Source organism: Excalfactoria chinensis, chromosome 2 (genome assembly GCF_039878825.1).
Source record: "Excalfactoria chinensis isolate bCotChi1 chromosome 2, bCotChi1.hap2, whole genome shotgun sequence".
Lineage (NCBI taxonomy): Eukaryota > Metazoa > Chordata > Aves > Galliformes > Phasianidae > Excalfactoria > Excalfactoria chinensis.
Window position 1 is genome coordinate 66291358 of NC_092826.1, and position 27138 is coordinate 66318495.

General features: G+C 37.4%; 1 protein-coding gene across 4 annotated transcripts in view; it reads left to right on the forward strand.

Annotated features, from left to right (window-relative positions):
- TENT4A (terminal nucleotidyltransferase 4A) overlaps positions 1–27138 on the forward strand; it is a 52593-nt gene that overhangs the window by 9731 nt on the left and 15724 nt on the right. For all 4 annotated transcript variants that reach the window (XM_072328431.1, XM_072328429.1, XM_072328432.1 and 1 more), the window contains exons 2-10: positions 4290–4413; positions 5805–5851; positions 6750–6870; positions 8356–8463; positions 9307–9435; positions 10382–10595; positions 17434–17560; positions 22509–22609; positions 22874–23046. In XM_072328431.1, the coding sequence (XP_072184532.1) occupies positions 4290–4413; positions 5805–5851; positions 6750–6870; positions 8356–8463; positions 9307–9435; positions 10382–10595; positions 17434–17560; positions 22509–22609; positions 22874–23046 (1144 nt within the window). The remainder of the gene's footprint in view (positions 1–4289; positions 4414–5804; positions 5852–6749; positions 6871–8355; positions 8464–9306; positions 9436–10381; positions 10596–17433; positions 17561–22508; positions 22610–22873; positions 23047–27138) is intronic.

Consider the following 27138-nt stretch of genomic DNA (forward strand, 5'->3'; position numbering starts at 1 on the left):
AATCTGAGGACGTATTTTCTTGGTCTTATTTTGTCCTGAAGATTAGAAGGGAATCTGCCTTTCCTGAAATGGTGAATGGTAAATTTTTGGTAAACAAGGTGTCTGTTCTGTTGCATGTTTCATGGCAAAGCACAGTAAACATCTGCTGCTAGCAGTAATAAGTGAGTGATTAGATTCCTCCTTGATGTAAACATTGTGTAGATAATGCAGTAGGTACAATTAGCCACTCTTCTGCACCCCTGTATTCTAGTCTTTCACCGTCCTCTAGCAGTACTGTCACATTTCCATGTGTATGGTGAAATTGCCTTTTTTAAGAAGTCGATTATTACCCTCATCTTTAAGAAAGCTGTATTGTAAGACTCATAAGCAGCAATAGTGGTGAGTACATGGTGGAATGCTGTTAGAGCCTGAAGTTTTTAAGAAGCCAGAAGGTGATGAAGCAAACTCTTAAAAACAAACAAATTAGTTCTCTTTAACATATTGCACAAGTTATTACTTGCAGGTACCTTGTGTGCTAAAAATGGAAATGTTCTTCTTAATCATTAAGAGCCTGTAGTGTTTCTGGTTAAGGTAACCAGTGCTTATAAAGATCCATGGGTGAAATACTTATCTGGGGTCTATCCATATATTGTCTGCATGAATATCATGTTGTCGTCTGTTTTTAGACACCAAGTGATTCCTGCAGCTAGTGTAGAAGTTTCTCCAGGATTAGTCCTGAGCAGCATGCAACATCTGGCTCTGCATATAGCAAAACACCTTTTTATGTGGCTGGTATTCTTGTAATCTTGAGCAGAGAGCTTTAGAATATACCAACTACAATAATACTCAAGTTTTGAAAAGCATCTAATTTTTGATAGGCGTCTCTACAAAGGAGCCAAAAGAAGCAACCAAGAGGTTAAAATGTTTGAAAATGCTGTGTTAAGTTGAAATGTTGTCATATGCTGATTCTGAAGATGGCATTGATACTTATACAGAAAGACCACATTGGTGAATTCCTCTGTGAAATAGAAACAGCTGAAATGAGTGAAATGGGAAGGAGGAAAGCCTGTTAAAGGCAAAACATTTGAGAGCTGTTTTGTGAAGTCCATTAAAAATTGGAAATCTTACACATCAAAAGCAAAGAGAAAATGTAGATGAGCGGAGGAAATGCAGGCTGGTGTTCCTTAGAGCGTTTCATGATATGCTTAAGGATTGTGATTGTCGGTCATCTGAACTGAGGCTCACTGGGGCACTGCAGTGAGGAGTGCACATGTGCTTGCTATTTTTTTCTGATCTCACTAACAAACTAGAGGCTGCTGTTGAAAGCTGACACAATATAGTGCAGCGTGTTGAGGATTGAGATCCCCGTTCTTCCCTACTGCAGAATTGGCTTCTATGAACAGTTTTTTTTCAGCGATGTCTGGGAGTGGTTGAATTTGGCTAATATTGTAGCACAGCTGGCTCACATGAGTAAACACAAAGGAGCTACTGCAGGCTTTAATGAAGATCTGTCAGACAGCTACCTTTAGTTCCATGAAGGATTCATCCTTAATCCTTACTCGTGTGGTCAGAGTACTAACAGAGCTGTTGGTACTTCTTTTGGAAGTCGTTGTTACTGTTTTTGTTTTTTTGGAAGGATGTTTGTGGTTTATTTTTGAAAGCCTTAAAAAAAAAAATTCATAGAATTATAGAATGACCCAGCTTGGAAGGGACCTCAGGCATCATCAACGCCCCCCAACCACAGTCAGGGCAGTCAGTCTCTGCGTTTAATACTAGACCAGGTTGCGCAGGTCCCCATCCAGCCTGGCCTTGAACACCTCCAGGGATGGGGCATCCACATCTCTGGGCAGCTTGACTTAGGCTTGCTATACTTACAGGCTAACTAACTGCTTATAAGTAACTAAAGGAAAGAAAAAATTATTCACATTATAATAATAAAGGAAGACTATCGTTGGAGTTACTTAAGACTTGGTTGCTTGATATATTCATAAATACCTGGAGGGAAGAAATTAATGAGAAAGGAGCATAGCACTAAGATAAGTAGAAAGCCAGAGCTGACTGCAGATGGTTGCAATGGGAGTTTATTATTCATTAGGCTGCAGAATTGCAGATAAAATTAAATGCTGGTAAATACTGAGACACAAATCTGAAGCAAAGTAAATAACTCAGCTGGCTTGTGCCAAGTGAGTGGACAATTGGTGGTAATTGTTCAGAAAAGACTCAGAGTAACTTCTGAGAGTAGCTATGTGCTCAGATATCCTGAAATAGCAGTTAGTAGTAATAGACAATAAAATAAGTGTGTAATGGACAGTAAAATAAGTGTGTCACGGAGTAAGTGTTGTGTAACTGGTCACCTGCCAAAAACAGGGTGCAGCTGAAAATGAGCTGAAGAAAGTCAGCAGTGATCAAACTTTGGACCCACTCCTGTGTGAGGGCAGAAGAACAATGGGGATTGTTAACTTGGGGGGGATGGAAAAAAGCTTGTGGATAGGGATGAGCAAATTTAGTGTCTGCAAAATAATGTTTGCAGACAAGCTGTCAGTAATCACATTTTTCCTCAAGAAAAAGAGCATCAAATAAGATAATTCACAGACAGCAGTTGAAAGTAAGGCACTTGGTTACCGTACTACATACTTGTTAGAATATTGTGTGACAAAAGCATAAATGGTCTAAAAAGACATGGAGAAATCCATGAGTCTCGAGTTAATACATGTTTGGCATCCACAGTGAAGGTATGTCAAACTTAGTGGAGGTACAGAAGAATTGCTGGAAGACAGTTGGGTAACTGCTTTGTCTTCTCCTGCTTTTATACTTTATCTGGCTACGTTGTTGTTTTTTTTTAAATAGGACAACAGGAAATATTTATTTGAGCTTCACTGCTGTTACATATGTTCAGTTACTTCCTTATTCTCTTTTCCTTGGGGAGGGGGGAGGGGGGGCTTGGAATATCAACCTTCCTGAAAATAAAATGAATGTTAGCTTGAACCTCTTGCACTGAAATTTGGAAATGTGTTCATTCAGTAGAAAAATTTAGTTTGTCTGTTGTAGTTAAATGTTTAGCTCTAGATTGGGAGTTGAAGAGGAAAGGCAAATGTTAATTCCAAATAATTACTCTTTTGAAGTAGTGTTTTCACGCTTTGCTGTTCAAATCCTCATGTATAGAAAGGAATTCTGACATTTAAGAAGTGTGAGCGGTGCCTTCCAAATGTGGTCTATCCTATCTGATAGGAGTTTTGTAGTAAAATGAGTTACAGAATGGTCATAGGAAAAACAAGACTGGAGTTCTATTAGATGTATAAACATTTGATTTTGGAAGGCTAGATCTATGAATGGTTGTGTTTTTTTTGATGGCATGGTTCAGACTTCAGTACACTGAATTGCAAACTTATTTCTTGGGTTAGAGAAACTCTATGAATGCACCATCTTTTTTGCTGAAGGTGTTGTCAATAACCCATTCAACACATTGTTTTTTTGTTTGGTATGGCTTTGTGTCTTTATTGAAAGTGTTTACGTTCATCTTGAAGTTTAAATTCATCTTAATTCTCAGTTGATAGTGAGTGTTCTATGGTATCAGAAAGGTGAAAAATGGAAGCAATTAACACATATAAAGATGAGATCTCGTGTAACACTGGTATTCATGTGTTTTACACTTGAGAATATATTTAACAGTGCTTCATAAGTTCAGTTGAGAAACAATTTCCTGTGTGAATGAATGACTTTTAAATGGCTTGGATTGTCAAAGAAATCCCTGTTTGTTCAAGTGTATGTTTTTGTATCAGGGAATACTAAAATGTCCCTTTTATAGCCTTCTGTGGAAACCTACACATAAGCAGGAGTATGGGCCCCTTAAGAGCATACCTATTTGAAGATTCTCATTGTGTCTGTGTTTGTATTGTTGTGTAGGTTTCATTTCTTTCTTTAAAGCAAGCAGTGAGGGAATCAGAAATTGAATTCCTATTTCATTGTTGAGCAAGTAAGGATAGCAAATGTCTACCTGTGTTCTTGACCTGCTATTTTTCATCTTCAGCGGTTGGTTAATATAGCAAGAGCTGATGTGTAGGTGTTGCTGAGGTTACTGTGATGTGCTGCTGTGAAAATTAAGTGTATCAGCTCCCTGTCCCCACCAGTCCTAGACCTCAAGCTTTCCAGCTTCCTGTTCTAGTACCTAACTTCTGTGACACTCAGTTTTCTTGAAATCGCTGCTGATTTTGTTTGGATGGTGATATGAAATAAAACAGTGGCTTTTTTTTGTTTTGTTTTGTTTTTTTTAGATTAAATTATAATTGTAATTATGCTGCTTTCTCCGTTAGGCTACATGAAGAAATAATTGACTTCTATGACTTCATGTCCCCTCGTCCGGAAGAAGCAGCTATGAGAAGAGAAGTGGTGAAAAGAATAGAAACTGTCATCAAAGACCTTTGGCCTACAGCTGATGTGAGTATAGCACAAGTGCTGGTTTGCTATTATGTTATAGAGCTCATTTCACTTAACTCGCTATTATTTTGTTTTTTTTTTTTCGGAATTGAACAGATGAGGCTTTAATGTGATTGATTTAAAATACTGTTAGAGCTATGATATTTATTTTAGAAAGTATAGGAAACTTAAAACCTAGATATCAGGTTAATGGAGACTACTGATAGTTTTCAGTTTCTAGAACTGGGGATTTGAAGAGCTGTCCGCTTTAGGAAGTGTTTCTTAACATTGTTTTAATATTTAATAAGCTTTACGTATCCACAAGGAATCCTGACTATATGAGTATTTGTAAGTAAATATTATATAACAACGCAGTTCTGAAAATAAACTTCCTTTTTTGCATCCGTAACAGATTTGATATTGAGGGAATTACTTCAGTTCTGCCTTAGTGGGGAAAATTTGACTTCTGGAGGTATCTTCCAACCAAAATTCTTTCATTTTCAATCCTTTATACAGAGAGAAAACTGCCTTTAAATGAATGAAAACTTAATACAAACAGTATTGATAACAACTTTGCTACCTTTAGTTAGAAGGATGATGTTATTAACAGGTGTAAAAACATTTCAGACTGTTATGATTTCATAAACTTCAATGAGAAAGACTGAGGATATGGGCACAGTGTTGTGCTACAGATGCTGTAAATGCTGTCTTCATCTTTACCTGTATTTGTTCCTTAACAGTAAGATTTTTCTAGATCACAGAACAATTAATAGACATGGAAGTGACCCAGCCTTTTCATGGGTCACTTCAAAGGAGTAAACTTGCAAATTTTGCTGCAGTAGTGGGGGAGGAGGATTTCTGTTCTCTAGGATGGGGGCATAGTGAAAGCATCTGATCTGAACTGCAAAGTTATCTTGAGCATACTCCCTTCTTCCCATATTTCTCCCCAACATCTACCATAATTTGTCATCCATACAGTGATATTTGGAGTATTTGTGTTTCTTATGAATTGAATAATTGGATGTATTTGCTTTTAAAGTTAACAAATTAAGAAAATGCTTCCAGAAACAATCAGTAAAGCTGTCTGACGAGGGAAGAAGGCACAGGAAAGAAGGAAACTTACAGCAGCTTATACTTTTGTAGAACTGGAAGTAAATAAGGACTTGTTAAGAGTTTGTGCTTTCTGGGTTGCAGGTTTTGTAGTCACTTCATATCTCAAAAATACAATTTCCTGTCAAGTTGCACCTATAAGAGAAAATGTGTTTGCACAGGCGTAACAGTATACGAAGAAAGCCTCTTGGCTCTATTTACTGGCTACATCCTTAACAGGTCCAGGCTACACATTAATAAATCTTCAGAGAGCTAAATGAGCATTCATATTTTTTTTTGTTTTTTTTTTCCCCCCTGCTCAGGTCCAGATATTTGGCAGCTTTAGTACAGGGCTTTATCTTCCAACTAGGTAAGTAATCAGAATGATTTGCTATTATCTAAAGCTTGATTTTGTTTTGAGTACTGGCAAAACTTGGGGAGGAATTCAGAGACTGGAATGTGCGGATGTGTCTGTAAAGCATTTGTTTAGAGTCCTATGTGACCAAGGGAAGAGCTATTCAACTTAGATTTGATAAATATTTGATATACCAGTGTTAGCACTAGGTGCTTGGGGATGCTTTGGTGAAATACCTTTTCTTTATTTGGGGTAAATCTTTGGCATTTTGTATTTGAGTTACAGTAGAACCGACTAGTTCAGTACTTGCTATTTAAAGACTGTTTTTTAAATAAAAGTTATTGTGTGTCACACTGTGGCTGCAAAATTAGAAGTCATCACAGCTGGGTTCTCTCAACCCTTTGGAGTTTATAGAGTGTTTTGAGTGTATCCTTTATCACTTAATGGTTCAGTACATATTGGTGGTTATAAAGTTAGTGGGAGGTTTTGTGTAACTTGTCTTAAAGACTGTATTGTCTTTACATAATTTTTTCAGTAAGCACTATACGTAATTTTCTCAGTAAGCACTAGGAATTTAATTTCTGTGAAGAATTACTGACAAGAATTGTTTGGGTTGTTAGCGGCATGGTTAGATCAGGGTCAGAATTGGACTGGGGCTGTGGAAATCAATGGTAGGACACAAGGAAGAAAAAGGGAAGTTGTCTCAAGAGCTTATCAGAGGATTGTAAGAGGCCAGCATGCTTTCGGATCCTAGCTTATTGTTACTAAAGTCAGCTTTAAAATCTAGTTTGTTAAAAGTTGAAAAGTGCTTATCATGGAGGACTTGAAACATGTAGAAGAGCAATTTTGCCCTTTTCTTCAGGGGAATATTGTGTCTTACACATAATGCATTTCATGTGTTCATTTTGTCTAGTGATATTGATTTAGTTGTTTTTGGGAAATGGGAACGCCCCCCTTTACAGCTGCTGGAGCAAGCACTAAGAAAACACAATGTGGCTGAGCCATATTCCATCAAAGTACTTGATAAAGCTACGGTAAGTGACAATCTTTGTAATAATGAAACAGAAAAGCTCTCACACTCCTTAATGTAACAGTTGATTAATGATATTAAGCCCTTTGTGAAACAGTTGATATCTTAAGCACAATGTTTAGCTTTGAGGCAAAATTTTAAAATGTGTGTGCTCAGCAATAGTATATAGGGGTTACGATATGGAGAACAGTAATCGTGTCCTGTTTGCTGTAAAGTCATGTTTTATTCTCATATTGTCAATAAATATCTCCTGAAAGTCTATATGCACAAAGTATAAGTTAACTACATCATGTTTTTCCACAGAATTTTAAGAGGACTTGTATTTAGCCAGGGATTGGTAACTGGGGTTACTGAATGTGAGAAAACTGTGTGAAGTCATGTTTTACATGATATATTGAAATGTTCCAAGCTTAATCAAGCTTGATGTGTCTTCTTGCCTCTGTCTCGTGACTCTAATGGGTTAAACACTGAATGTGCTAAAAATGTAGTGTGACAATATTACATTACTACCCACGTGTTTTCTTTGGGAGACTAAGAGAAATATTGCAAACTTGCGTTAGTGAGCTGCTCCGTTCTGCAATCTTTGAAATAGTGACCCTTCAGGGTTCAGAAAGTTCCTACAGCTTTTTAGGAATACCAGCACATAACAGTAGCTCTGGTTGTCTTTGTTTTATCTGTAAGTGATGTGTTTGGTATTAACTGTAGCAGTTAGTGAAAGAGAAAGGCAATTGGTTTATTAATTTTACTAGCGTTTTTTATTCCTCCCTGCTGTTGTATGATATGGAGCTATAAATCTGCTCTTTCAGATGAAAAAATAAATGCTAGGAGTTCAACTTTAAATAAATGTGTGATCTGAAGTTTAGATTATGTTTGAGGTAACACGCTTATAATAGCATTCTGTGGGATACTATCCTCAAGGCAGTGGTGTGAGACCAAACGGAGTATTCGGTAATTTTATCACTACGTATTGTTGCCAGAAGTGGTGGTGTTTGTGATTTGCTTTTGTCCGTTCTGGCTTTCATTTGATCGCAGTGAACCATTTCAGTTTGACAGACCAATGGGTAGCCCTTTATTTTTTTTTTCCTGTGAGTTTAGCAATCTGAATGACACGCTGCTGGGTCAGATGAATGCAATTCTTACCAGGTTATGGGAGTAGATTATATCCTATTAATGACTCCCTCAGTCATTAAATTAAGTACGTTTAATTGTTCTACAAAACACCTTACGTATTGCAAATGGAGACAGATACCTAACAGCTGTGGGAGTGTACAAGTGAGGTAATAAGTTACTGTGGTTATAGATATTATTTTAATCACCTCACTAAAAAATTGTTCACTGTCAGGCAAGTTAGAATTGCTATCCTTTCTCAAGAACACATTTCCTTGTCTTGGTAAGTGTGTTTATTTGGGCTAATAGTATCCATGTATGTTGAAAAGCTGGAGAAGTTGCACTTCTGGAGACTCATAAAACCTTATTTTCATCTTTTCAGGTACCAATAATAAAACTCACTGACCAGGAGACAGAAGTGAAAGTTGACATCAGTTTTAATGTAGAAACTGGTGTGAAGGCAGCTCGATTTATCAAGGAATACATGAAGGTATCAGCTGTACAATGAATGTTATGCTACTTGTCAAGGATAAGCACTAGATGCTTAGATTACCTTTTTTGGTATGGCTTAAGACTTTTGAAAATTTATTGACTGTTTCCATTAATACTAATTAAACACGGGTATTTGAATTTATTTCTACTGTTATTTACTGAATGTTGCCTTGGTAGAAAAGCAGGGTTTTTTTTTGTTTGTTTGTTTTTTTAAAAGGTTAAGCTTTATAAGCTAGAAACTGTAAGCATGGAAGCTGAGCGTTACATAATTTTTCTAATAGATGAGTGCTGAGTGCTTGTGCACAGGAACATGTATTTTTGAATGGACTTCTACAGCCATATCTAGATCTGCAGGCAGGTACTAAGCTGTGCTTCGAAGGCTGTTCAGTTTTTGCTTACTTGAAATTCTAATGGTGCTTGAATATGAATGCAGCCTTGTTAGACAATGCCTAATGACAATTATTCTGTATGTAAGTACTTGTGATCAAGCTCATTTTCACATCATGCAGTAAAAGTATGTTGAGATGAAAAGCATTGACTGAATTAGGTTGACAATCAGTGATATATCCAGCTTCCTAACAGGAGATAACCCTGTTAGGAAGGAGATGTCAAGAGTTAAATTTATGTAGACTACTTGATTAAGTATGAGTTTGTGTATTTTCATGTTTCATATTTGTGTAAGTTTTGTGTATGTGCGTGTTTCACTTCTTCCTGAGTAAACACTTAATTGTGTACTACTGAACAACACTTTTGTATTAGATGAATCTTATTTTGAGATTTAGTATATGCTTTGTTTTGGTATGTTGGCAGTATCTCTGATAAGATCCATTTTGCTTTGCAGAAATATTCTTTGCTGCCTTACTTGATTTTAGTATTAAAACAGTTCCTACTTCAGAGGGACTTGAATGAAGTTTTTACTGGTGGAATTAGCTCTTATAGCCTGATTTTAATGGCAATTAGTTTCCTGCAGGTAAGTCTGTCTCTTATTTGCTTGTGTGTTCTTTAAAATATTTTGGATTCTGTTACTGAGCCTTCTTAGTGAAGATGCTGTTTCTTTACAGTCCTGTAGCAATGCATAGTTTTATTCTGCTATAGCTGTAGATATTTGATCGTTGTCAATTCTGTTAGACTACATCTAAAGCCTCTTAAGATTTGTAAATTGGAATAGCAACGGGAGATTTGTTAACCGAATAGAGGCAGTGCGTTGCTTTCTATAACAGATCCTGTGATGAGGGTTACATCACTTTCCTATGTCTGTTCCAGTATGTGACAGATCTTACTAGTGTTAAATGTGCCTGGATGAGGTTGGTCTGCTACTTAGCAAACCGAAGTGGAGAGTAGTTGATTTTGGTGTTAAGAAATTCAATAGTCAAGTTGCTTTAATTACATGTTCATTGGTTAAGCTTTAACATACTTAAAACTGGTAGATATTTTAGTTGACTTGTGAAATCATTGAGTAGTTACTGTCGATATATTTTTGTGACAGTAATATTTCTATGAGTATGAAGTACATGATAGGAGGTGGATTCAAGGGCTAGTTCAGTTGGAGTAAATAGTTTTTCTGCTTCTGAAAGCATTAAGCCTAATTTTTTTTTAAAGAAACAGAAAAAATAACTATTAATCTGCTACTAAACCTTAATGCTGTGGTAGTGGTCTTTTCCAACTTTTATGGTTCTATGTACCTCATTACTATTTGTTTAGAAAAAGGTTTAGAGATGGCAAAAAAATAATTCTTTTTCCGTATGCTGCTGAAATGCTGCCCCCTCTTGGTTGTATAAGAACAATTTAAGTACATGAATTTATGACTAATTCAGACTTGTAGAGATAACACTCAGCTGTTTAAATGAGAGGTTCTGTTGTACTACTGTAGCCTGACAAATGTTAATTTTTAATAATTAGTTACTGTTCTGTCACAGCTGCATCCAAGAATTGATGCCAGAAGAGCTGATGAAAACCTTGGAATGCTTCTGATAGAATTCTTTGAACTCTATGGAAGGAATTTTAACTACTTGAAAACTGGTATTAGAATAAAAAATGGTGGTGCCTATATTGCCAAAGAAGAAATCATGAAAGTCATGACAAATGGATACAGACCATCCATGTTATGTATTGAAGATCCTCTCCTGCCTGGTAAGACTGTACACTTCTTGCAGTATTCTGGGTCTCTGGCTCAACTTTTACTCTGAAACTTAATTAAGAGCCTCTAAAGTCTGTTAAATGTGTTGAGGAGCAGCTCAGAGAAAAGGATTCTTGGAGGATTCTTGGTGGTGAGATACAGTAACTGAGATGAATTAAGGGGTAAGGAACTGAAATTTGTGAGGATTTGTAGTCTGAGTAAACCAGATTGCATATAAGCAGTGCAAGTAAATAATGCAGTGGATATTCAGAAATGTGAACTTAAGGTTCTCTAGGAGTGGTAGAAGTAGTGATGGAGTGCGGTTTATACACTGGAAGGAAGAGAAGCCACGCAGAGGGACCTGGACAGGCTGGAGAAGTGGACCAGTATTACACTTGGGCTGGGGCAATTCTAGGCGTTTTTATGGACTAGGGGAAGAATTCCTTTAGAGCAGCCCTGTGGAAAAGGGCTTGGGTCCTGGTGGATGACAAGGTGGACGTGAGCCAGCAGTGTGAGCTTGCAGCCTGGGAGGCAGATTGTATTTTGGGTTGCATTAAAAAAAGGGGTGGCCAGCAGAGAGAGGGAGGCGATTGTCCCCCTTGGCTCTTGTGAGGCCCTATCTGCATCCAGGCCTGAGGCCCCCAGCATGAGAAAGATGCAGAGCTCTTGGAGTGGGTACAGAGGAAGACCACTAAGATGATCAGAAGGCTGGATACCTCTCTGATGAAGAGAGGTTGAGGGAACTGGGCTTGTTTAGCTTGGAGAAGAGATGGCTCCAGGGAGACCTAATTGTGGCCTTCCAGTACTTGAAGGGAGTGTATAAACAGGAGGGGAATGGTTGTTCACGTGGGTTGGTACTGATAGGACAAGACGTTTGAAATTTTTCACTCAAAGAGTGGTGATGCACTGGAACAGGTTGCCCAGTGAGGTTGTGGATGTTCCATCCCTGGAGGCATTCAAGGCCAGGCTGGATGTGGCTCTAGGCACCCTGGTCTGGTGGTTGGCAACCCTGTACATAGCAGGGGAGTTGAAACTTGATGATCTTCTAGGTCTTTTCCAACCCAGGCCATTCTGTAATTCTGTGATAGAAATTATACTGTGTTCTATATAAGAAATAAATGCATCACATAATGTACCTACTCTGCATGATGGTATGGTAGAGACTGCACAGAAATATGGGTGTATGGTCATGAATGTGTATATCAAGGGAACAACTAGATTATGGTGTTGGTAGGGAGAGTCAGTCATAGTTGTCTTCTGCATTGTATGGGGACCTTGAGTAAATGTCAGTTTTAATTGCATATCTACTTTTAAGCAAGTTAAAATAGATTTCTTGAAGACTTTTGATTCAGTCATGTTCAGAGTAATGATGACTAATTTTTATTAGGATCCTTAAAGATGTCAATTAAATACTTGGTTTGGATTCTTCTGAAATTTTCACATGAAGCTGGAATTTCAAACCAACTTTACAAAATGAAATTTTGGTTGATTTGGACTTATACATTAGTATTTCTAGAGTGTAATTGGCAGTTAACTTTTATGCTATCACACCTTGTGGTTAGACTGTATGTGGATAGACGTATAGCACTTTAAAAGCAGTAATTCAGGAACTGAAGTTTGGCTGCTTTCTAAATACTCAATGTACTGAGTGTTCATACTCATGAGTGTTATTTATAACAAGCTGCATGCAAGATAGTTTTGTCTAATCTAAGTTTGTAACTCTAAGTTTGTGTCCATCATTAGTGCTGTGCTTGGCCAGGCCTAAGTATGGTTTTGTGCAACTTTTATCATGTTTGGCTTTCATTAGAAGCTGTGTATTATTTGCCTGAAAATCCATTCCAGTGGCAGCATGACTGTGTTTCTTTGGAATCAGAAACCTGTCTCTGGTCTTCCTACATACAAATATCCTACACTGTTCAATATTTTAATTGTGACTTACAGTTAAGCCTTGTAATTTTTCTTCTGTTTTCTCCTTGAAGAAGAGGAAAAAATTAGATGTCTAGTAGGGGCTTTCAGCTGTTGTTTATAGCATAAATCTTGCAGTAGCAAACAGCTCTAATTTGAAAGGAAGGTCTATAGTTACATGGTCTGAAGTAGTTGGTAAGAATTAAGTTTTCAGTGAGATTCTGTACACAGAGATAATGTGACTTTTATAGGAGGAAATAATTTGACAAGGCAAGTAAAAGCTGACAACTTGAAAAATATATTATCCCTTTGGGCTCTAGAGAACAGATACTTTCTGGTTAAGTTCTGGATAAGGCTGCAGAACTTAACTGTTGGAGTAAAAGAAACTAGGAGCAAGATTTCCTAGAATGTAGGAATAACTCACTGAATAAGATCTCATGAATACAGTGCAATGCTGAAAGGTAAAACTCAGCTTTAGAGGGAACAGGGTTAAATTCAGTGGGAGTAGTGTTTTTTGTTTTTTTTTCTTTCTTTCTTTTTTTTTTTTTAAAGCCTGAGGCACATTTTAGTATAAAACGATGTCTGACTAACATATAAATAATGTAATCAAAAGAGTATGATACTTTGGTTGTTCCCATTTAGGACATTGATCCCTAGATCTGGAAGAAACGGGCATCAGTTCTGGATGTAGTGGTTTTGGCTTGGATGAGATTTACTTGGGTGTTGCAGGATTGCCTCTGAGAGTCTCCAAGACAGTTCATTGAGCATGAGAGGTTTATAATTCTTGTGATTTGAGATCACAGATTCAAAGAAAGATGTTGGGAGTCCACATTTGAAATGGGAAGTCTCTTAATCTGTTTGAGGTATCAGACTGATCTAGACTGTGATGCATCGTAAAGTGATAGTTTCTATCTGACCTTCATTAATGCTTTAGGATTCCTTATGCTGAATTATTAGTGTTCTAGGACAGGATAATGGGATGGAAATCTCACCCTAACCAATGAAAGGATTTTCAGTAAAATCTCTTGAAGCTACTACTGCATCAGTTTCTAAAAACTATTGTGGAGAACTGCAACTCATGGGAACAAATTGGAGCAGAGTAAATTATGTCATCCTAGGTTTGTATGTGTGGGATTTACCTTCCAGTATCCAGTTTGGGAAGACAAAACTTACTGTAGGTCACAAATTTTTAGTATGTTGTTTTAACACAGATGTTGAATTTATTCAGCAAGTTGTTAGAGAGGTTTCTTGTACTTCTAGTTATGAGGAGACTATCAAGGTTCATCAGGCAAGTTTTTGATGCTCAAGATAAGGACTGATTTGATCTTGGCTCAGGTAGGCAGCAGCAAATGTAGAAAGTCGTAATCCAAAACTTGATGGTTCATGTTTGCTATTCTTTTCATGAGAAAAGTGGTGTTCATTGTTTTGTATTACTGGATTACTGTAGTCACTCACAGGAGTGCTCTGTGTGTTAATATTCATATGGCTTCCTTGGAAAGGGACTATTTAACTTGTAGGTCAAATTATCTTCATATTACTTGCTATTCTGCATCTTGATAGGCCACAAGCATAGGAAGCAAATAGCTTTGGAAGCTATTGGGATTCTTTTCTAGTCCTAGTCACTTTCCAAAGGTTTTTATTATGGCTTTTCAGTATCTTCTGTTTGTCATTAGAAGGTGTATAAAATATATTCATCTATAAAAATACGCAGATACATTGAGGGTAGCAGCTGAAAGAGCTTCTTAATGTCAAATGCTGTGAAAAGTTCTAAATTAGCATATAATAGCTTAAACACATAACCAGGTCTGCTTCAGTCTTAGCTCATTGTTGTACCTTAGCACAAGAAGGACATGGAGGTACTGGAGCAGGTCCAGAGAAGGGCAACGAGGCTTGTTAAGGGCTTGGAGAATCAGCCCTATGAGGAGAGACTAAGGAAGCTGGGGCTGTTTAGTCTGAGGAAGAGGAGGCTGAGGGGAGACCTTATTGCTGTCTTCCAGTACCTGAAAGGTTCTTACAGTGAGAGTGGGGCAGGTCTATTCTCACTACTGACTTGTGACAGGACGAGGGGAAATGGCCTCAAGTTGCGCCAGGGCAAGTTTAGGTTGGATATTAGAAAGAACTTCTTTACAGAAAGGGTGGTTAGGTACTGGAATGGGCTCCCCAAGGAGGTGGTTGAATCGCTGTCCCTGGATGTGTTTAAGAGCCGTTTGGATGTGGTACTCAGGGATATGATTTAGCAGAGGTTTGTTGTTGTGGTATTGTTTTGTGGTTGTTTTTTAAGAGATAGGCTACTGGTTAGGCTGCGGTTGGACTTGATGATCTTCAAGGTCTTTTCCAACCTGAGTAATTCTATGATTCTATGATTCTTTGCCTTTCCAGGCCATGTTTTTGAAACTGCTTCAGGTAATGAAAGGCTACTTGATAGTGATAGTACAGATAGGTGCTGATGGAAGTCTTAGGTATGCTTCTTCAAGGATGAGCCCTTCTCTTACGAAAATGAATGAGGATGGAATTGATTTGAAGTCATGCACCGCTGTCATCTACTAATGTGTATCTGAGGTTGAAGTCTGTGAATCTGCATGAAAGCATTTGGGTTTGAGCTTTAACTGTTCAGTTTAGATTGTGATGAAATGGTGCTCAGGTATGTAAGTTGTGATGTGCTAACAAGAATAATTTATCAGAAGAAAATTTATTCCCTAAAATACAGAATTCACTGGGTACTATTCATAGAAGCTTGCATAGCTTTGTGTTCCATACCTGCTTTTCAACTGTGGTGCTGGTCAGAAGCCCTGCAGACTGTATAATTGAATAAAACCACTTATTCAGATATTTTTATTAATTAATTACAGGTGCAGAGGGAGGCAATCCAAGGACCTAGGCATGCTATAGCATGGATTATCCTACCTCTTCTTAAAACTGCCTTAGTAGATTAAGGAAAGCCTGCGGTTTCTTTTGCTGGCAGAATAGCAGGGGTGACAACTACTGTCAAAAGGAGTAACCAACAATTAGTAGCAGTAATGTTTTCATCTCGGTGTAGCTCCTTCCAGGACATAGGTTACATGTAGTAGCCTTAACAGCATATTAGGCTATGTGAATTAATGTAATTTGATTGATGCTGTGTACTCAATTCCTGTTACATAAATCTAGTAGTAGTAGTGATAGGTGCAGTTGCATGTGTTTAGCCCCTTGTAAGTACTATTTTTGTTTCTTTATTGCTTTTTGCCTTAATTTTCTTTTGTATGTCATTAAGTGAAAATGGCATTGTTGCTGCTTCTGCCCTGGAGAATGTATGCTGAATTAATCTATTTTCTCTAGTAAAACATCTTTTTTCTGATATCTTGACTGCTGGCATACTTTGGGTCTCTATGCAGTTACCTTTGGTCTAAACCCTTCTGTAAAGTCTCAGTTAACTTAGCAGTGGAGCACTGAGCTACAATGTGCTTCTTCCCAAGTTTGCTTTTCAAGGCCTGCTTCTACTCCAGGGTGGAGTCCAACTGCAAATACCTCTTTTAGAGACGTTTTTGTAATTTTAAGTCTAATAACTGCTGGAAACTTCAGCGGTATGTTATGTGAGATGCTTATTTGCTTCACGTTTACTGGCATCTTTTGCAGTCAGGTTTTAAATTAATCATATATGTTACTGAAAACATCCTGTGTTCCCAAAGTGCTCTGATTCCCAATCTGTTTTCATTAATTACCTTTTCATGTTTTCAAGTGGCATAATTGTTGGAGAATCTTGAAGGACTGCAATAAATTGTCAAGTAGTAAAACTGATACTGCTTTTCCTGGATGACAAATCTTAGTTAGCATGATAATCTATAATGTCTTGCTGAACCAATATACTTCAGTGAGTGAAAGTTTCCTCTCAAGTCAAATTCAGCCTCATTAGATTCACTTGCTAAAGGATAGACTTAATTCTTTGTGTATCAGTTTTCATAATTCATCATAGCTTGTTCATGGGCTTTGATTTCGTTTGCAGCCTTAAAATAAATACTTCCAGTTGTTCATACATTTCCAATGTTCTCACAGCATTCAGGCATCATTCTGAAGGAGGAAACCTTTTACTGTAAGCAGCTTCTTTACCCACTCAAGATCTAATCTATATTTTGGGCATGCAATTTGAGGGAAATTATTTTCAAGTGTTCTTTAAAATTGAGTGATGACAGTGAACCTTTGGTGTCTGATACCAAGTATATCTATCCACAGAAACTCCAACTGGTTTCTTGATAGTACTGATGAGATCTTCCTGGGTGTTAAACGGAAGGCCTATGCCTGTGTGTGGTTGCTGATACAAAAGCTTTAGTATGTCTGTAACATCTGTGGTTCCTCATGGCACTGGGTTTAGAAGGAGTTCTGTTCTAAGTAGAATGTGCTTAAAGAGTGACAGCCAAGAACTACTGTGAACATGATCAAAAGCAATGCTGTACAGACTTGTGGAATCCTACATGATAAAGATTTTGAGAAATTGGTTATCCTGTGAAGATAAACAACCTATATGCATTGGTTTATTCAGCTGTAGCTTTGATAAGCTTAAGTAGGCTTGATGTAAGTATACCTGGCTATTGGTTCAGTGAAGATAATGCAGTTGCACAAGTGAAATTCTAAGCTAAGTTTGGCTTGCTGAAACTTTACTGGTAAGTGAGGTAGGTTCTTTCTTAAAGATCAGCTTCAGGCTTTGTTCATAGCTATATTTTCTGTTTCTTTCAGGCTGTAATATATCAGTATTTTTCACATGGTGTACTGAATGCATAATTTTGAATGTCATTCCTGAAGCTAGAATCCTTTAATGAGATGGACACACTTAGTTGTACCTGATATGAATAGCTTGGTCTGACCAGTTTAAACAAAGTAAAGTTGTATTGTTAAGGCTTCTGAGTTTTGAGTATGAATGATTTTCTGGTTACTGATATTAAAAAAGGTGATCTGATGATTGTCACATTATTTCAGGAAACGACGTTGGCAGAAGTTCTTACGGTGCCATGCAAGTGAAACAAGTTTTTGATTATGCCTACATTGTTCTTAGCCATGCAGTATCACCACTTGCAAGATCATATCCAAATAGAGATTCTGAGAGGTAATTAGTCCACTTTTTGAATATTGTTTGTTTCTGTAATCAATTAGGATGTTGAGTCTAATCAATAAAAGGAATATTGCTCTTTATTGTGTAACTGCAGTTGTATTGAAATCTACTTAGAAATTCCAGCTGGTCCAGTGCTATGAGTATTAATACCTTCATGTGCAGCATTGAAATGAAGACAACATGACAAAAGTCAGAATTAATCCTGTGTGAGGTTTCTTAGTGTGGAAGAATGCCAGAGTAGCCTCTCCAGAAATGTTCTGCCTGAAGTATTGCAAAGGAATGATGGCTGACTTCAAATTTGGTTTGATTTGTCTGTATTACAGCAGAGAAATGGGCTTGAACAACATTTACACAAAACTAGACAAAGAGACTAGAAATTTGCCCTGTTCTCTAATATGTGGACCCCCAGAGTTTTTAAAAAGGCTTCATATAAATCAGTCACTTATTGAATAATGGTTGAACTGCCATTAAAAGCTAGCATACTCCTAAATGTGGTATTTTTAGGTACATTTTGATGTCTTTCATAGAAACACTGTACAGCTGAGTGTGTTCTCAGCTCTTAACTTTGCAAATTTTGTATGTTTTTTAATGAGGAGAAAAAAAAGTGAAGTTGTCTCTGCTGTGTCATATTTTCATTCATGTATCTGCTCTAACATGCGGTGTTTAATCGTAATCTTCAGTGTAAACTGGGATAGATCAGAGGATGTATCTTCTCTGGGACTTCCCTTGAATTCCAGTAGTATTCTGGGCTCCCCAGCTGATTTCAGAGAGAGGTGGCTTTAGGAAGTAATGTTAGTTTTATAGATAAAACTGCAAACTTTAGTCAAGGTACTAATTTCTAGTATTAATGTAATTGGAAAGGAAAATAGTTATCCTACACTAAGTTTATTATTTGGTGAGACAATTGCATATATGGTAAGTTTACCATAAAGTAGTAAACTTTTGTTTCTGGCTTTAATACTCCCAGGTTTTAATAGTGTCTATGAGTCCCTGTTGTTTTTTCTTTTTTTCTGTGGTGCTAAATTTAGAGACTGAGACAGTTCATGCCCCTGTGATGATGGAGATAGGTAGGAAGAATTTCATGTAAACATTTAATGTTGCTGTTTTAAGGTACTGTCTGATAATGTTGCTTCATTCCTATGTATGTATAGGTAGAAGGACCTAGGGGTGTATGAAGTTTTGCTCATCTTAGGCCCTAGTTAGCAACTGTGATTCTTCAAAGGTTTTGGTCATTCTCTTATAGGGTGCCTCTGTTTATGTTAGACATCATAACTAAGTTTGTAAATGCACTTAATGCAAGTCTCAGATGTCATCAGTAAGTAAACTTGTTACTGTATGTAGGGAAATGTTTGAATTTGTCAGAGCTCCAGACTTAGGAAATCGCAGTGGCCATGTTTCAGCAGGTGTTAAACATCTGACCTGTCTTTCTGCTAATTTGAACTGTTTGTGCCAGTGATATGAGTCTCAGAACTTGTCATACCTGTAACTTAGCATTGCGTCAAGAGCAATATGTCAGGTGTCATAATAGATGCAGCTTTCAATGAAGACTAACCTGTTTGGTGTTGCCATAACTGGGGCTGTGTTTCCCTGAATTGTGAAAACTTGTTGTTGAACAGTCTGGTGGGTTTGAATTGTTATCGACTCTTTTCAGGGGAAACCTGTGTATATCTTGTGTGGTCTTGTTTTGTACATGACCAGCCATATCAGTAGCTTTCAGGTCTTTCTTAGAGATCATTATTGCCTTTTTTTCAGTCAGTCCAACCTGAAGAAGCACAAGTCTAAGTAACTTAAAGCTTTCTAGTCAACTGCTGCTTCTGATATTCTGTTTCAAAATACGTCAGGCTTTGCTCTTTCAGTACAGGCCTTACACGCCCATATTCTGTGCTAACATGACCCCTGGTACAGTATGGGCATATCCACATTACTCTGTCGTCTTATTTAAGCTTCCAAATAAAACATTTGAAGCGTACTGGGAGTAAAGGTTATCTTTTGTCTGGGCTTCTCATTATATTTTGTATCTGTGCTGAGAAGCAGCAGTGATCAGTTGAGTCTTAAAAGTAGTTAGTCAAAGTTACAGGAATTAGCTCTTCTTTTGTTCCCGGTCTTTCTCTTGCACACTGTGTTTCTAGAATGCTTTATGAGAGGTTAATAGGCTGTTCAGCAGATTTCTAGTCCAGAAAGTTTCCTGTCATCTTGGAAGGAAGGGTTACTTTAGTAGGGAATACATTATACCTTGTCTAGCCTATCTATCCATGGACTTAACCCCCTGTTAGCAGTTCAGTTTCTTGCTTCTTGATCTCTGTATTCCTGACTCTTGCCTTTGGTTAGATCTAATGAGCCTGTAGTCAGAAGCTGAGTCAGTTTAACTCTCTGGTCTGACTGAAAGAAACTACATCAACACTGCCATCTCCTAAGGAAGCTGTTCCAGTTTACATTGTGGCTTCTTGAAGGACAGAATAGAAGCAAGAGAAGCAGCTAGAAGTTGTTCAGGATGGAGAGAGTGTTACTGTATTGCTTGACAGTCACAAGTTATGCTGGAGGGCTTTGTGTGCGTGTAGTTATACTTGACATAAACTCATCCTTAGGGTTATAGTGTCTGTAAATGAGGATGTTAGCCTACAATACTAACTTGTCATATTGTTGAAGTATTCAGACAGCATCCCTAAACAGCAGCATAGCCATGTTTGGGAGGCAGATCAGGTCATATGAAATAAAGAATGGAAATGTGGTTCCTGTGGTTTCTCATCAGTATAACTAAGTCTGAAATCTTTGTTCAGTTTGTTGAGTTCTATATTCCTAACAGATCCCTCCTTACTTGGAAGTAAATGAATGGTGGAGGTGGATGAGGCAAAGATACTATCATGCCAGAAGGCCAGAGCTGAGAGTTGGAGGAAGCATGTTATGCATGTTTGGGCTGTCATTTACAGATGAGAATCTTAAAAAATAGTCTGTGTGATAACGTGTTTTCTCCATCTATGTGCTTGAAAGCTGTTTGGTCTGTTCTTAACCCACTAGATCTAACAGCTGGTAGGCCTGTATGTTAGGTTTGGGTTGACCCTGACTGATCAAGACAGCTCCCAGGACTGTCAAAGGGCATGTTAAATTGATCTGCTAGATTTACTGACATGTGGCAGAAGTACTAGTCTTTCCTTTGCTTCTTGTCTTAAATGCTGGGTGGCTGTCATTAGGATGCATACTGTCTCTCAAGAAACGTCAGCAGTATCAGCTTTCCCTACACAGTGTTTATCTCATCAAAGGCTTGACATTTTTTTTTCTAATCCATGTGCTCAAGCAGATCCTTCTTGCTTTAGATTGTTGCCCATCTTTACTATCAGGGAGATACTTCGGAAGTTCAGTATCCTTTAACAATGTCTCTCAGGCAATGATTTTCGTGCTGTAGAAAACTGTTTGGAGCTTTAGATATTGCCTCATTAAATCTTGTCAGCAATCTGAGCATTTTAAGAGTGATCTTAAGGTTTATTTGCACTGTTGTTGTAATGTAGTGACTGCTAGAAAGTGTGTTCTGTTCCTTTTTAAGGTACTTAGTTGTTGAGCTGTGAATCTCAAAAATTCATTATGATAATAGTGACAATCATGTCAAAGTATTCAATTCTTTATGTAAAATTCAAGGTTGTATTCCCCAGCATGCATTAAAGCATTTATGTAATTACATAATAGGATAGGAGGTAACACTTGTTCTGTACATCAGGATCTTCTACATGTGTTTGACTTTTTACTTAAGTGATGTCATATGGTCCAAAGTTTGCTTAAAATGCCTAATTCAACATTGACACACTGGCATGTCTTTAAATGTAAATCTAAATGTGGAACATGGTACTTGGTTTTGCAGTGAAATTATAATGCCCGATGAATTAGAACTGTTGCTCCTTGCTGAGAGGTTGAAATAGTCTAATAAAGGCAGTGTATATACTTCTAGGCTATATGTCTTTCCTATTAATGCACCTCCAAAGTATCAATAAAGGCACAGCGTACCTCTTATAGTGTGAAATTTATAAAAAACTTTATTACAACTGTTGAAGATTTTTGTAATTCAAGTAATTTTACATTTTTCCAGGATGGATAGCTTTCCATAGCCTGTTTTTGTACAATAGTTGGTCCTACATGGATTTTGAGCATGTATAGTAAGCACTACTATAGTTAGTGTTTCAGCTCCCAGCCCCTGATAGAAGGAAAACTTGAAAGTTAATTTCTTAAACTAGAACAAAAAACTGTTCAAGATGATGCACAGTTCACCTGTATGAACGTTGGGAAGGTATGCAGTAAAAAGTTACTCTGTACTTGTTGATAACTGGTAATGAGTTAACAGGATAAAAGGATCAGGTGGGCTTCATCTCACAACTAGTTAACCTTTAAAAGTTTCTTTAAGTAGTAACTTTATGTGGGATTTTGTGCCAATCTGTATCTTGTTGTCTACTACATCACAATGCATGATACTTCCTTTACAATTGTGGGGATCTTCAAGACGCCTTGTAAATCTGTAAGCAGATACTAGGGAGAGTCTCTATTCAGTGTGAAGAATGATTTGAGGGGCTGGGTACATTTGTACATTATACAGTTGCTATGCAAATGTTCTAAGGGAGTGGAAGAAATACTTTTTGTTTGAGGAAATGCAAGGACCTCTAACTTGCCTTTTTCAAATATGATTTGTACATAGTTTCCTGGGAACTAAGATGAATTCCATTTAGAAGTAAAAATCTTACCTGTGTCAGTGCTTTCAGGTTAGTGTGGCAGGAGAGAAGTAATAACCTAATTTAAAATGTGATCCTTCAGTGACTCATGTGCTGGTTTAAGAAAAAATGAAGGTTCAAAAAGATTCTTTGGTTAGGGATATCTTAAACTGACTCCAAACGTAATTTCAGTGCTTTCTGAAATGCTTGCAAGTATGTATGTAACCAATAGTCTTAATTTAAATATTTTTTAGCACATTAGGTAGAATCATCAAAGTGACCCAAGAAGTGATTGACTACAGGGCCTGGATTAAAAAGAAGTGGGGGAGCAAAATTAATTTATCACCTGAACTTGGTAGGTATAGCAAATCTTTTGAAACCAAACAAAACATTTTTTTTCTTTGATTTGGTGCAGTTCAGAATAACTGTGCTTTGAAATGAATTATTTCAGGTATTCTCTAGGAAGCTTAAAGAAAAAAATAAAGGGATTTTTAACTTTTTGATCCAAAACTAGTATTCTGAGCTTGTTTGTTGGCTTGTAGACAGAAGTAATTCTTAGATTTGAGGATCCATATGTTATATTGTGCTCTTAATTGATGCTCGTGTTTTCTGTTAACAGATAATAGGTTGAAAATAAGAGACCAGATAGCTCCATGCAATGGAGAACAGAACAACAACAGAGACTCTGAATCATCTTACAACCAACGCTTGACTTTGTCATTGGGTAGTACACAACAGTTATCCTCTGGCTCATCTGCATCGTCTGTATCATCACTCTCTGGCAGTGACATTGTAAGCTTTTTTATTTTAATGTGTTCAACTAATAAGCAGAGTTTATCGCTCCCTTTGAAACATGTGATACTGTCCCTGAGCTACTACAGATAATTAATAACTTCCCCTGCTCAGGGAATTACTTCTTCGTTAAATGAAATAGGTCTTTGTTCCATCCTAAATCTTTGGTACCCATTGTGGTATTAGTTAGATGTAATAAGATGTATGTGCCAAGTTGACAGTAGCTAATTAAGCAGGATAGTAAAAATCTCTTAATCAAATTTTCCTATCAAGAAAAATCTCATTCTCAATTTCCAGTCCTGTTTTCTTGCACGCTAAATTGAACGTGACAATCATATTTTACTGTGAGGATGAATAATACTACATTGTGTTTTCAGCCAAACAGTCAATTCACGTTCTAATGGTGAGAGGCCCTAACATGCAAGTTTGTCAAGCTTCCTTGTTGGGAAGTGAAGTTTGAAAATGGTTGTTAGGCATTATTGTAAGTTCATGGAAGAAAAGGCAATAGTTTGTTTAGGTATATTCCCAAACTCTTAACAATTGTCAGGCGTTTTCTTTTGGTATGGTTTTAAATCAGTGGAGTTGGGCTGTGCAGATGATAAAGCACAAACTCACTTTGCATGAGGTACTCAGAAATCTACTGAATCACATTGCTATCTGTCAGTATTGACTGGGAGAAGATGCAATATCCAGTTAAGTACAACTGTGCGTAACGGGGTGGTGCCGAGTCCAAGCACCTGTCTGCTAACTGCTTTCAAAAATTGGACAAGTGGAATAAAAATTGTGGATTTCATTTTGAAGAACAAATGCATTCATTGTATCTTTTGGTGACCTGTGATTCCTTAACACTACTGATTTTTTCTTTTGATGATGGATTGTCTTCTCTCCCCCTAGTAGATATGGTAAATACTTTAGTTGCATCATCTGGCAGATGGAAAAAGAACAGCGTGGTGTTTGCCAGTGATGCTGCTAGCTGTGTTCTTGATTTGAGTACGACAGTGAAGAAGATAGAACTCTAAGATATGTTTTATGAGGAAGTGAAGTTATTTGTTAGATGTCATGCACTCTCAACCTAGCTGGGGGCATGAGCAGTAGCGACTTCCCCTTAGACCCATTTTCCCTGACATTGCAAGATGAAACTTAACTGCCTAATTATCAGATAAATTAGTAAGTGAAAAATGGAAAAGCTCTCAACAAGAAGGACTTGCAGTTAGCATGTGTGTTCCAGAAGAGTAAACAGAGGTGATGCTACTTAGAAAAATAAGAAGCCTTATGCCCATGTACTTGTCCCTCTTTTATGCCCTGTTTATTGCTGTAGCATCCTTTAGACTTCCAGCATATTACCTTAATTTGCAGACAGGTTTCTGACAACTGAGCCCATCCTATTTGCACCTGGAATATGCAAGGATGATAATATTCTTGTTGAGTAATTCTGAGCTGTACTTAATTCAGAAAGAGGAATGTATTCTGGAGTTCAGGAGGTTCTGTGATTTGATCTGGTGTAGTATTATTTGTAGTTTCTGGTGTAGTTCAGGCTCCAGCAAAGAAAAATTCCATCATGTGAGATCTTGTTTGTGCCAAGACTTCTAGTGCATGCTGCACATAGGTATGATGCAGTGAACTTCATTCAGTACCAGTTTCAGAACAAGGTAACATGGTGTTAATGTTGAAAGAGGTCTATATAGTGTTAGCTCTTATCTTGTGGAAGGATGATTCTGTATTCATTTCAAGTTAAATTTTAAGTTTGATATTAAAGACTGAAAGTGCAGGAGGCAAGGAGATCCTAGATTGGCAGTTTGCTCTATTACCAGATACAAAGATCATAATTTGTATGGATTTTCCAAGGTTGTAAAAATACTTAACAAAATGCTAACAATATCTGGCCGATCAAGGACAGCAAAACTAGAACTTCATGAGTCCTGGCAAACTGAAGTCTCAATCACAAAAAACAGAAAAGCTTTGCTAGAATGTAGTGAATTTCAGATCAGTCTTCTTAGAAGCAAAATCTGACTCGTGATATCTCTTGCTATCTGAGCTGTTCAGTTTGTGGATTTATCATACTGTACATGTCAGCAGGGACCTCTAACTCACAGTGACACTTCATTGCAAAATTCTGAGTACTGACATTCCCATTCTATTAGCTCAGCTCTGTAGGCAGTGTAAGTGTTCTAGTACATGCTAGAAAAGAACCTATGAATACAAGGGAAGTGGTCATCAGAACATATGATTGCATGTATATTTCTTCTGTTATCACTGATCTATTTAGTATATTTTTCCTGAACAAAGTATTCAACTGTGCAGCTACTTAAAATGCTGTATGCTGCCCTGATTAAAAAAGCAGCATGTATTCTTTTCTTGCCCACAGGTAAGTCATGAAACTACTGCATGTTCCCACATGATCCAGCAAATGCTGGAATAAATAATGCTGCTGGTTGTATGAACTTATTCCTTCTGAAGGTGCTTTATAAATGTCTTTGCCATCAAGGACTGTGCAAAATGTCTGAGGTTTTCCTCTGTGGGAGCAAGTATCAAACTGTTCTGCAATAGAAAATAAGTATCTGGTATCAGGAAATTCCATTTCAACTCTCCTACTGACTCAGTGACTGCTACAGCAATCTAAAACCAGATGTTCACCTTTGCCCCTCTGCAGGCTGTGGCTAGCTGTAGATAGCAGTCTGAGAAACTAAATAACTAAGCATCTCCTTTTTTTAATTTCCTGTTCTGGATCTGTGCTTTGCAACTGCTGATCTGGATTTCTTGTTGCTTCAGTGTTACGGAGAGCTTCCTTCCATTAATTCACAAAATCTTAAAGTAATGATGGAGAACATTTACCTAACCAATGATCTCTGCCAAATAGAAATACTTATGGTATGTTTTTTTCCATCTAATTTTGGTCTAGTATAGCCTGGTACTAAATGTACTCTGTAATTTTGATGCCCTTGTGCCAAACAGAGTTTAGAATGTAATGTGACGGTGGTACCAGCATATCAGTAACTAATGCAATTGATCATAGGAAAATTCTAAAGCTGGTTTTTAAATCTAATAGACTCACAACCTCTGAAATCTAGTCCAGCACAATTGCAGATTTATGTTGGAAGTTTGGATCTGGGAGATCTTGTACGCATTATCTCAGAATGCCTCTAATGGTAACTTTCTTTGGGCTTGTATGACTAGATTTCATGTAGAATTTTGAATTCTCAAGATCATTACAGCCCTGTTAAGGTAATGGAAATTCCAGTGAAGAAGGTAACCTGTGTAGTCTATTTAAGTCTCTTAACATTATATGTTCTTTCAGGCTGTTCCTGAATTTTAGCTGTAATCACTGTGTTCAGCCTTAATAATAATGTTTTGTCAGAATGTCACTGCTTGATCTGCCCACCATTCTGCCACTGTCAGGGGATACGCCAACCACTACCTTGAATGTTTTGTGGAACTTCTTTTCACTGTCTTCCAATATTAAATATTCACTATTGTCATCAGATACTAATGTTATTAAAGTAGTAGATAAATGACTGACAAAACTGATCCTCATTATTGCTATCATTCTGCTGAGTACAAGATCCACACTGACTTAGAAACTGTTACTTGCTGTGCAGTATTTGTGGCATTTAGTATTTGGGCTCAGTTTTTAATTATCAGCTTTTCCTTTTTATTCCTGTTAGTCTCAATGGCTGTGAATTTCAGCTTATTGGCAGAAACTGTTGAACTTCACAATTTGGAGGTGGTAAAAATGACATGATCTGTCCTGATAAATTTTGCTTTCTTATTTAAAGGGATGAAGTTGACAGGTGTAAGACGTGCTTATCTGCATTAGGACAGACACTGACACTTCAAAACAGTTACAGCTCTTCTTGCAGGCTTGTTATATCTGTTTAGTGACTGTGATTTTATTTTACTGTGTTCCAGTTAAGTGTGTGTGTGGGGGTGGGTGGGCTGGAGGAGTGTGGCCCAACAGAATTCTCAATCTGAAAGCAAAAGCTGCACAGAAAATTACTTTTTCTACCCTTTTACTTGTCGGAGTGTTCTCATGCCCTAACTGAAGTAACCATTCAAATATGTATGGATAATTGACCATCTTTTGATAAAATGAAT